Source organism: Streptopelia decaocto, assembly GCF_964273445.1.
Source record: "Streptopelia decaocto genome assembly, chromosome: 16".
NCBI lineage: Eukaryota > Metazoa > Chordata > Aves > Columbiformes > Columbidae > Streptopelia > Streptopelia decaocto.
Window position 1 is genome coordinate 10,061,066 of NC_138671.1, and position 12,144 is coordinate 10,073,209.

At 48.5% G+C, this 12,144-nt stretch overlaps 1 protein-coding gene across 1 annotated transcript in view; it reads left to right on the forward strand.

The window, feature by feature from the left end:
- DNAH9 (dynein axonemal heavy chain 9) overlaps positions 1-12,144 on the forward strand; it is a gene marked incomplete at its 5' end in the record, with an annotated part of 197,270 nt that overhangs the window by 102,415 nt on the left and 82,711 nt on the right. The window contains 2 exons of the mRNA XM_082067422.1: positions 2,732-3,157; positions 6,979-7,098. Coding sequence (XP_081923548.1) covers positions 2,732-3,157; positions 6,979-7,098 — 546 coding nt within the window. The remainder of the gene's footprint in view (positions 1-2,731; positions 3,158-6,978; positions 7,099-12,144) is intronic.

Consider the following 12,144-nt stretch of genomic DNA (forward strand, 5'->3'; position numbering starts at 1 on the left):
ATAGGGAAAATAGTGAGAAAAACTGTCAAGTAGAATGCAGCAATAAATATACGTAGTTAGCTACCAAGAAGCTCAGTAAGTATGTGGATACACGGACATTTCTGTGCCAGTGTCACTTGCTAGTTTAAAAGAACAACAACCATGTCTATTCAGACTTGTATAGTATATACATAAAATAATTAAGGTAATGAGTATATGGACCATGATGAGTGTCCGATGGGATATGATAGACCCAGCACAGAGCACCTGCAAAATAAAAAAAAATGCAAAGTCAGATGTGACAGTGAGTTTGAAAACTTAGGAAATCAGGTTTTAGAGACAAAAATGCCCTTTATCTCTTACAGTGCAGTTTGTCTGTGGGCTGTTCCTCAGCATCTGCATCCCCTGGGCCCTAAGGAGTGCAGGACATGGAACTCAGGGGATCTGATGTTTCGGCATCCTCATCTCATTTTGGGAGGAGGGAAGGGGGAGATGAAGGCATAGCGACTCCGGGACTGCCTTCCCCTGCCTGTGGGTCTCTGCTTGGCACAAAGCACTTGCAAGAGGAGGCAGAGTTGTCTCTCTGGGCAGCCTGCGCCCCCATGAGAAGGAGGATGGTGCTTGGCCAGTGCTGCTCGGTCTCCGCGCAGGTTACAGCGAGCAGAAAACAGTGACAGTATCAAAAGCAACAAACTTGCTGTGCAATTGCCTGCAAGGAATATCCCCCTGGAGATGGTCCAGAGACATTTGAGGATGCCATAGTGGTTCCTGAGGCAGGTGGCACTCGGTGTCAGTATCCTGTCTGGTTTCCATCCTGGGGATACTCTGGTGTGCAGAAGAAGAATTTAGAGTGATTTATTATAAGGTTGTAGCATGGAGGGTGTTGGTCTCTTCTCCTGAGTAGCAAGTGATAGGATGAGAGGGAATGGCTTCAGGTTGCACCAGGGGAGGTTTAGATTGGATATCAGGAAAAATTTCTTAATGGAAAGGGTTGTGAAGCATTGGAACAGGCTGCCCAGGGTAGTGGTGGAGTCACCACCCCTGGAGGGGTTGAGCAGATGTGGAGATGAGGTTCATAGGAACATGGGTTAGTGCCAGAGTCAGGTTATGGTTGGACTTGATGATCTTGAGGGTCTCTTCCAACCAAAATGATTCTGTGATTAAAATGCAACCAATTGATGCCATCAGGGAAAAGGGCAGAGCTCCTTTTACCTGGTACTCAAGTTCATCAGCGTGGCGCTCACCATGGACTTGGCTTGTCCTCTTCCCATGGCACCAGACTCTCACAAATAGGGAAGGAAACCAGGCACCCCGTGCTGCCCAGGGCTTCCTCCATCTCCTGCCAGGACAGCATCATCCTCCCCTCCATCCAGGGCAGTGGCATCCCCATTCCTGTCATGCCATGGAAGTGCTCACTTCCTAGGGAAAAAACTGCTCAGCATCCCATGCACCTGCTCAGCATCCCATTGCCAGCGAGATGCAGGCTGTGAAACATGGGCTGCTTTGCCAGAGCCACCCGAGCAGCACCCCCAGCACACAGGGGCTCAGGAGAGGCCACATCGTCCATGCTGCTCCTGGCTGAGCTGAGCTGGGTGCTTGGGACACAGGAGGGAATGTTGGGCTGCTCGTCTGTGCTCACGGTTGGCTCCATGTCATTGAGCATGTTAATTAGAGACGTTTCACACTGGAAATGCACACAGCTCCCAAGGCCCTGTTTCTGCCAGCTCAGTGATTAAGAAAAGCTCAAAGCAAACGAAGACGCATTTAGGAATAGATTCATGGCGATACCTTTATCTAAAAAATGAATGCTCAGAAGTACCAGACTCTCGCACCTTGCTGCCACAGACAGAAACTGATAGAAGCAGAATATAGATTAAAAACTATTCAGAACTGATAGAAACAGGAGCTGACTGAAACTCATAGATTTTCCTTAAACCGGTGTTGAAACAGCCCTTATCCTTGTTTTGACAACAGCGTGTCATCTGAGAACAGCTGATTTACCCGCGCTGGTTTTTCCTATGCTAAAGCTAAATCGCATGTGCGTGGAGACAAGATTTAAGATGTCAGCAGATCAAATCCTCAGCACTGCTTTATTCTCACAGTTGCAAGGGTGTTAGGAAATAGGTGCTTTCTCCGCAATTCACCTTTTTTTAGCTTAGGTTAAGATTCATCCCACTATCTATTAGGGACTCACTGAAGCTGCCTGTGTTGGTGGTGGAGGAAGTGGATTAGCTGATTTTCTTGTGGGTGGACTGTCTGTTCACCCCAATGACTGCTGTCCTGCTATAGGTGCTTGGTTTAAGTGTCTAAATTTGGGCTGGATGGTGGCCCCAGGGGTGCACACAAATAGTTCAACAAGACCCCAATGCAAGAGTGTCTGGCACAGGGAGTAGTTGAGCACAAAGGGAAGATCTTCATGGCAGTTTTAGAGGGGCTGGGGGCAATTTGAAGAGGTTATTATTTGGAAAGTTTTCCTTTTTCTTTATCCTGATCTTCTGAGAAGGCAAAAAACCTCCTGTGGCAGGGAAAGGGTGGGAGTGTGGGGAGGAACATGGTGCTGGGCTGATCCGGGCACAGGGAACTGAGCACATGTGCTGCAAACATGCACAGCGGTGATTTAGAGGCAAGGATGTTTGGGCTGGAAGAAACCCAATTTATCAGATTGATAGCTTGGGAGCCTGACTCTATTAGTTGCAAAGTAGAAAGCAAACTCATTCATTTTTGTCTAACAACCTTGTTTTCCCATTTTCAGAAGAATTTGACAGAGCTGAGGTCCTTTGGGTCACCGCCTTCAGCTGTCAGCAATGTCACCGCAGCCGTGATGGTGCTGATGGCCCCGGGAGGAAGGATTCCCAAGGACAGGAGCTGGAAAGCAGCCAAAGCCGCCATGGCCAGGGTGGATGGCTTCCTGGACTCCTTGATCAAGTTCGACAAGGAGAACATCCATGAGAACTGCCTCAAAGCCCTTCAGCCATATTTACAGGATCCCAAGTTTAAACCCGAATTCGTGACCACCAAGTCCTCGGCGGCGGCCGGGCTCTGCTCCTGGGTGGTGAACATGGTGCGGTTCCACGCCGTGTTCTGCGAGGTGCAGCCCAAGCGGCAGGCGCTGAGCAAGGCCAACGCCGAGCTGGCGGCTGCCCAGGACAAGCTGGCCAGCATCAAGGCCAAGATTGCTGTAAGTGCTTGCCCTTCGGTGGGAGCAGTGTAGGGGAAAGGGACCTGGGGGTCCTGGGGACAGCAGGATGACCATGAGCCAGCACTGGGCCCTTGTGGCCAGGAAGGCCAGTGGTACCTGGGGTGGGTTAGAAGGGGGTGGTCAGTAGGTCAGAGAGGTTCTCTTGCCCCTCTACTCTGCCCTGGTGAGACCACACCTGGAATATTGTGTCCAGTTGTGGCCCCTCAGTTCCAGCAGGACAGGGAACTGCTGCAGAGAGTCCAGCGCAGCCACCAAGATGCTGGAGTGGAGCATCTTCCGTGTGAGGAAAGGCTGAGGGAGCTGGGGCTCTGGAGCTGGACAAGAGGAGACTGAGGGGGGACTCATTCCTGGGGATCAATATGGAAAGGGGCAGTGTCAGGAGGATGGAGCCAGGCTCTTCTTGGTGACAACCAGTGATAGGACAAGGGGCAGTGGGTTCAAACTGGAACACAAGAGGTTCCACTTGAAGAAGTGGAAGAAGAAGAGAAGAAACTTGTTCCTGGTGAGGGTGGCAGAGCCTGGCCCAGGCTGCCCAGGGGGGTTGTGGAGTCTCCTTCTCTGCAGACATTCCAACCCGCCTGGACACCTTCCTGTGTAACCTCATCTGGGTGTTCCTGCTCCAGGGGGATTGCACTGGATGAGCTTTGCAGGTCCCTTTCAACCCTTGACATTCTGGGATTCCGTGAGCCATCACACGGGTCATTGCCTGGGGAGAAATCCTCCACTTCGGAGAAAGCTGCTTCTCTGTGCTCACATGTGGGGTGGGAATCCAAAGATTCAGCAGATTGCAATCTGTTCTGTCTCTTTTACTGCTGCTTTCTACATTTCATCTGTTCTTCGCCAGCCTTGCTTACACCTTGAAAGGAAGGCTAATTAATAATTCTTATTATTCCCACCTAATTTTTCAAAATGTAATTTACCTCTACTCGTGGGTCCTCAGGAAACTCGTTGTCTCAAACCAGTGTGTTCCTGGGCAGGGAAGAGGAACTGGAGGCTCATTCAGATCACTCATAGCATGTGCTGGGCTGATTCCCTGCGCTCAGTCCCTGATGATGGGCGTGTTTTGCAGGATGACGACTGCTCAAGTAGGAGGCTAAAAATTTGTCCCTGCACAGCTCCCTGATGGCAAATCTTGTGCATCATCCTTATTTATTTTTTTGCTAGTTTAAAGAAAAAAGAAAAAGGCAGCACAGCAGGGACATCTTCACCAACTCAGGTTGCTCAGAGCCCCGTCCAGCCTGGCCTGGGATGTCTCCAGGGATGGTTCATCCACCACCTCTCTGGCCAACCTGGGCCAGGCTCTCACCACCCTCAGGCCAACAATTTCTTCTTCATGTCCAGCCTGAATCTTCCTCCTTTAGTTTAAAACCATCACCTCTTGTCCTATCGCAACAGGCGCAGCTCAAAAGTCTGTCCCCGTCTTTCTTATCAACCCTATTGAAGTACAAAAAGGCCACACTAAGGTCTCTCTGGAGCTTCTCTTCTCCAGCTGAACCCCCCAGCTCTCTCAGCCTGTCCTCCAGCAGAGCTGTTCCAGCCTTGGATCATTTCTGGGGCTCCTCTGGCCCCTCTCCAGCAGGTCCATGTGTGTCCTGTGCCGAGGACCCAGAGCTGGACCAGCACTGCAGACAGCCAAAAAAAAAAAAAAGACAAATAAGTCAATAAAATCAAAATAAGTAAAAAATATTGACAAGTAAGTCAAAATACTGACTTATTTTGGAGCATGTGCCCCCAAACCTGCCTTTTTTTTAACATGCTGTGGATCTGGCATCCTCCTTCATAAGTGAAGGATCCTGTGTGGCTGTGCCTTCATACTGACACCACAGTGTGTGCAAAATCCCCTTTAAAAACCAACATGTGTCGTCAGCTGGGCTGACAGTTCTGTGTTTAAATATGCGGCTTCGAGATGTGCACCTAGAGGGGGGCAGCGCTGTCCCTCCAGCCCAGCTGGCGCAAGGACTCATCTCTTCCACCAGCATATCTTCATTTTAGAAAATATATCACTCCTTTGATGCCTCCTAGGGTTCTCAAAGGGCTTACTACACTTTTTAACTAAAAATATTAAAGAAAAGACTGCAGATTCCTCCAGTAGCCCCTTCCTGCCGCAGAGGTGGGCACAGCAACTGGAGCAGGGTTGGATTTAGAGCTATTTAGCCTCTAATTCTCCCATCTCAGATGTGAAATACGGCACTTGGAAACTTTTTTTTCATCCCTTTATGGTTCTTGTTTCTGAAGCTTTTAATGCCTGAGCTTTTTCTCTTCTTTCTTTTTTTTAAAGAAGTGGGATTTTCTTAAAGGAAGTGGCAATCCCCCCAATCTTTGGGGGGATTACTGGTACCCCACCGGCATGCACTTGCAAAACTGATTGGTTTAGGTGAGTTTTCCCCTCTGCAGATGGGTAATGACACACTGCTTGGCGCGGGGCTGGATCTGGAGGGATATCCCTGCTTATCAAACTGCGATATCTTGGATACCTTCATTGACGTGAGGCTGATTCATACCTGCTCACAACAGGGCTCTGAGCTGCCGCATACCTATTTTTAGGAATAAATGAGACTGTTTGGATTGTCAAAAATACTTGTCACTTTGCCTGGGAAATAAGGTTGCTACAAATCTGGGGAGGGTAGATATAGAAGCGAGAGGTGTCCTCCCAGCTGCACACAGATGTGTTTGTGTGTTACTGCAGAGCGGGTCTGGTGGGCACTGCAGCTCTGACCTGTTCTCACAGCTCACGCTCATGTATCAGATTGTGCTTGTGTAAAGGGGTTTTATATATAGGAGTGTATGTATGCACACACATTCATGTACCTGCAGAGACAGAAACTTTTTGTGTTATTAATTCCAAGACAGGGCAAGGAGGGAGCACTTTGTGTTTTCCAGTATCCTGGAGAGCTGCAGATATTGGAATGGAGTGGAGTGGAATGGAGTGGAACAGAACAGAACAGAACAGAATAGAATAGAATAGAATAGAATAGAATAGAATCCTTTTTTATTTTCAGGTTTGTTTCTAGTGTAGCTCAAACAGCATTAGAGTGATTTATGAGCAGTTTATCCATGAGCAGTTTGCACTGGGTACAGATAAAATCGATTATTACTTCTGCCTCTCTTGTCAGAAGTGAGATGCTCCAAGTGCTCGTGGGAGCCCTTGATTTGTTTTAGACCCAAGTGTGAGCAGCTCTGGCCAAGCAAAGGGACAGCATGGGGGGGCTCTGGGTGCTTTGGGAGCTTCTGCCCCTTCCGAGCCCCCAAACACTTTGCAGCCGTCCTGCACGTGAGATGGTCCCACCTGGAGCTGCTTGCGCTCCTCTATCGCAGTGTCCAAGGCAGCTCAGGCAGCTTTAGGAGCAGAATCACTTTATTGACTTTTATGTCATAGTCCTTTCTAGAAAGAGGGTCCAGGAGGTGTGTTCTGGCGATGGTTCAAGCCCCAGGAGCCCCTTGGGGTTCTGCGTGCAACTCAGCAGAGCCTCAAGGACTGGACCAAGACCAGAGGGACTGCAGCATCAGGGAACAAAAAACTTGGTTTTCTTAGCTGCCCTGTTCATAGCTATAGCACCACTCATAGGTGCTTGGCCATAAGGACCCCTTTTCCCAGTTTAAATTCACACCAAATAAATTAGTTTTGCATGTTCTTCGCCTGTGCCCTGTGCTGAGGGTGTGAGTCCCAAGCACACAATGTAACACAGGACCCGGCTGCTCCACGCTGCTCCTGCTGCCGCAGGGGTGGTATCTCTCCAGAAGGGTTTGCATTAAAACCGTGCTGTTATTTTCTCCTTTTATTTTCTTTTTTTCATGTACAGCGCCTCAACGAGAACCTGAGGAAGCTCACAGCCAAGTTTGAGAAGGCCACTTCCGACAAACTCAAGTGTCAGCAAGAAGCCGAAGCGACAGCGTGTACCATCGCTCTTGCGAATCGACTGGTGAGTGTCAGCAGATGCAGCTCTGGTGGCATGAATGGGAGGTACCAGGTGCTGCTGAGATGCGAACCACGTGCACACAGCACATTACATCCTCTATTTTTTTTGGAACACGTTTCCTGCACTGCAGCAAGTTTCAGTAATGAAAACGATTTTGCATTGCCTGTTTTCATACATCAGGACAGGCACTGCTTGTATTGCTATACCCTCTTCACAGGTCTCATCTCCATTTTGTTACTTAAAAGCTTGATCAAGTACTCATGAGCCAAAACTATATCACTCAAAAATCGTATCATTAAAAAAAAAAAAGGCAGGAATATGCCAGTAGCTTTGCAGGTTTAGAAATTATGAAAAGTTAATAGTGAAAAGCTCTAAAAAAGCAGTGCATGTCTCCATTATCAGTCCATCGGTATGCATTGCAGTCTATTGTATCTTCAAAATATGCAGCTTCCTAGTCCTCTGCAGGGGCAATGCCCTTGTCTCTACTTTGCAGATAAGACACTGAGAGATGATGGCTTCTGTTCACACTGTCCTGTAGCTGGAGCCCCAGCTCACAACCAGTGCTGTAATTGCCCTTAACGCTTCAGATTTTGGCTTTTGCACTGGCTGTCAGCTCCGAGCGAGCCAGTTCTTCCTCTGAGCAAGGGAACGGGGCTGCAGGAGACTGTCTGGTGCTTGAGCTCTGCCCTGCCAGGCGGTGGGGTTGGAGCTGGTTCTAGCAGCTGACTCTGCTGACTCAAGCTTCCCCTCCAGCACACGAAGGCACCATTATCATAGAATCACAGAATCATTTGGTTGGAAAAGCCCCTCAAGATCATCAAGTCCAACTGTTAACCCACCCTGGCACTGCCCCATGTCCCTGAGAACGTCATCTCCATCTATTCAACCCCTCCAGGGTTGAACCACTGCCCTGGGCAGCCTGTTCCCCACAGCCCTTTGGGGAAGAAATTGTTCCTAAATCCAACCTCAACCTCCCCTGGTGCAACTTGAGGCCGTTTGCTCTCGTCCCGTCTCTTGTTCCTGGGGAGCAGAGCCCGACCCCCCCTGGCTCCAAGCTCCTTTCAGGCAGTTCAGAGATCAGAAGGTCTCCCCTCAGCTCCTGTTCTCCAGCTGAACCCCCCAGGTCCCTCAGCCGCTCCCATCACACTTGTGCTCCAGCCCCTTACCAGCTCCGTTCCCTTCTCTCAACTCGCTCCAGCACCTCAAGGGCTTTCTTGGTGTGAGGTGCCCAAAACTGAACATATTGATATCATCTCAGTGGAAAGCCCCAATTTTTTAATGTTTTTAAAGTATCTGACATGCTAGACCTGCAGGGAAGATGCAGGTGGAGGTCTGGACTGAGGCAGTTCCATTCCCGCATTGCAGCTCTTCATGTGCAGAGCTCCTGCTGTGCCCTGTTTTGGGTGAGGATTTTGGGTGAGGAATGTGTGCACAGCTGCTGAGCATCTGGGCACATGGCTCCTGTCTTGTGACCTGGCAAAACTCACTGAAACGTGTGGCCCCTGCTTTATGACCTGCAGCCTGGGCTTGTAGCAGCCCTGAAAGGCAAGCGGCCGTGCTGCTTTTCCCCCCAGCAGCAGGAGAGATGTGTTCGAATCACTCTCTTTCCCAAGAGACTCGACCTGTATCTCCAGGAGACCATCCTGCCTGCTCTGCACATCTTCAGGGATGCAGGTTGGTCTCTGTGATGTTGAAGCCGCTTCTGCTGGTGGAGCTGGTGGCAGCTGCATCCCAATACAAAGGTATGTCTAGAAGTGATGCAAGATTCTCTGATTGTTTTATCAGATCATGGCTGTCTTTGGCTGTAATCTGTATATAAAGTAAAATATCTGTTTGTATCTATCCCAGTGTAGCATGCAGTGATAAATATAGAAGTCAAATGGTTAAGCTTTTTGCTTTGGACATGCAGAGTTGTGCTCAGTTCCACATTTCGTACTCTCAGACCTTCTTAAGTGACCTTCAGCAAATTGCTTTAGCCTGGATTTTCAGAGCTGTTTAGATTCCAGGTGGGTTTTCACAGGCACATGAAAAAGGGCAGGAAAGTGTTCCCCAAAAGTGCGGAGTTCACCTGCTGCATGCCTGGGTACTGGGAGACTTCGAAAAATAAGACCTTTCATCTTGAACATCTGTGTGGCTGCGTTGGCAGAGCGGCGTGAGCCCGGCTGCGGCACAGGCGGCTGCTTTGCAGACAAATGCGTTTGGGACTCTGAGATGCTCAGATATCCGGGGTCAAAGACAAGCAGCAGAGAAGTCCCTTCCTGTGCTGATTTAGATCTGTTTTATGCAACTGCTGAAGGAGTTTTATGCTTTCATGTTCTTCAGGTTAAATCTCGCTGAATGCTTCTGAAACCTTTAATTAAAACAGGAAAGTAGCTTTTTCATTTGAAAGAGCCATTGATGTTTCTGGGGAGATTTTGAAGGATGAGTATTTCCCTGCGTCTTTCTGCAGACTAACAGAATCCCATTGAACGCGTGACATGGAGGTAGATTGTGGCTCACGTAGAAGTCAGTAACCACAAAACAGAAGAAAATAGTTCATTAAAAAAACATAGAAATGGTGGCTGCAATTCTTTTCATATAAATATGTGTGTGTGTGCTTTACACTGAATACGGCTTAATTTCACCTTGATTAGTGCCACTATAGTGACAGATTGTCACTTGTGATGTATCTTCCTACGTGATTTTTTTAAGTTTGATAATTTCCTTTAAAAGAAACTATTTCGATTCTGAAATCAAGATAAGACATAGGAATCAAGTTTTAGAAAATCTTTCTTTGGTTGCAACTGCATTTTTAGCAATGACCCACTAGTCCGTGGTCCGACAGCACGGAGTTTGTGTCACAGGTGGTATAACCTCAGTGAAGCAACAGGAATATATTGGCTCTGAATTGTGTTCTTTCCCTTGCTCATGACCTGGGGCTGCTCACAGGTTTCTTTCATCTTGAAATGCTTTGGGTGCACTGGTGACTGGTTTGGAAAGAAACTTTTCCCTGTCCAGGCATCAGGAGAACCACAGCGGCAGCCTCGGAGATCTTGATGTGGTTATGCACAAACCGCTGCTCTTTACGGTGTTGTGTGAATGGGAGAAACCACTTGCAGGTCTGTCTGGTCACCCGCGGGTGATGTTGGCCGCTCCCGTAGCTGTTTCAGTCTCTTATATGTACTTAAAATGGGAATGTTTAGGTGCCGGCATTTCAAGTCTCTCATTGAAGCAAACTGAGGATGGTAAAAAGGGAAAGGGGGATGTGTTAGTGTGCAGCCTGCTCTGTGCACTGAGAGAGCTGGATGGAGGAGGGTGGTTTGAGGTTTTTTGGGCAGATAAAGGACATTGCTTGGGTATAGGCTTTCTATTTTGAATATGATTCTTATTTTTAAGCCCTTCCGGTCCTTGCTGAGGCAATCGTTTGATTGAATTTGAACGTCTGCTCAAGTACGGTGCATTACCATGGCAGGCACCCTTTCCTTTCGTTGTCAGAGAAAAAACAGAGACAGGTGGAAGCAAATCGCTGTTCCTGCATCTAGAATCACACCAACTGACGCAGCGTCCTGCCAGGGTCCTGCAGCACCCGGCAGTGTGCCGTGACCGGGGGTTCTGCTTACTGGGGATCATATGGAAAACACTGGAAATTCTTAGCATCAGGGATGATTTAAAAGTCTCGGCAATGTCAGAGTGACCGGTGGAAATTATTAGAGTTCAGTGCAATTTGTTGGGAGAGGAGAAGCCCTCAGTCCCTGGGAAATCAGCTGCCTCTGCCTGCGGCTGGGATAAGCTGCAGCATTTGTAGCGTTGGTTTAACAGAGAATCCATCATGCTTGCCCTAAGATGGAGAGAAGTGCTGGAGGAGCGGGGACACCACATCCAAGGCCATGTTGGTCACATCTCCTCCCCACCCCATGGCTGGGGAACAACACGAACTGAGACTCTGTTGGGTTCCTGTGAGTATTGTGGGGGGTTGCAGGACAGAGCTGCTGCTGGCAGGTGTCACAGCTGAGGGACACGGAACACAGCCAGCTGGAAACACGGACAAGAACGAGTTATGCCAGCGCCAATTCCACCAGCTGTTTGAAAGGCCTGGGTAGAACGCACGCAGCTTGTGCGGCTGTCAGACCTGGATTGCTTTTGCAGTGTACAGGACTTAATGTTGTGCAACGCACACCATCTTCTGTGTCACCTCTGGCTTTGATCTCGGAATAGATCCTGACAGCCCGTACTAATGTGCAGTGTATTTGACATCCAAGATGTGTCACCTGTGTGACTGTGGGCAGAAATATGTTCCCAGGCTTTGAAATACATGTTTGAGGTTGTATGAAGAGTGCACCTAACTAGAGACAGTGTTGCTTTGGATTGAAAAATGAAGTGGGGGGATGACAGCAAGCTGAACTGTTACAGTGCATTAATTGTGCTCTGGCATCTCGTGAACTTTAGACAACCTGGGGAAGATGCTCCAGGATCCAAGGGACAGGGACCAGGGCAAGTCGGTGAATCTGTGCACCAGAAAAGGGATGATGGATGATGGGTGGAATTTGTGAGTGGATATGTTCTAATGTGCCAGATGAAATTTAGTGATGACAAATGCAAAATAATGCATGCAGGGAAAACGAACTGTAATCATGCATTTACATTGATAGGTCCTAATTGCACTATTATCATTCACAGAAGAGCTCTCGGAGTCGTTGCACAGAGTTCTCAGAAACAGCAGCGTGGCACTCGACTAGAGGAAGAAAGAAAAATTGAATACTAGGAACTGGTAGGAAAAAAATCAGAGAGCAGAAGTGAAACAATGATTGTATCAGATCTATGGTGTGCCTGTGTGTGCTGAACACAGTTGGGTTACAGCTCAGGAGGCTGTAGGTGACCTAGAAAAGGTGCAACAAAGTGTGCAATAGCTTCTCTATGTGAAGAGAGGAAATAGATTAGGACTCATTGTTTTGGAAAAGAGATGGTGTAGTGATAGAATCACAGAACAGTTTGGTTTGAAGGGACCTTCCCAGCTCCCCCAGTGCCCCCTGCCATGAGCAGGGACATCTGCACCAGCTCAGGTTGCTCAGA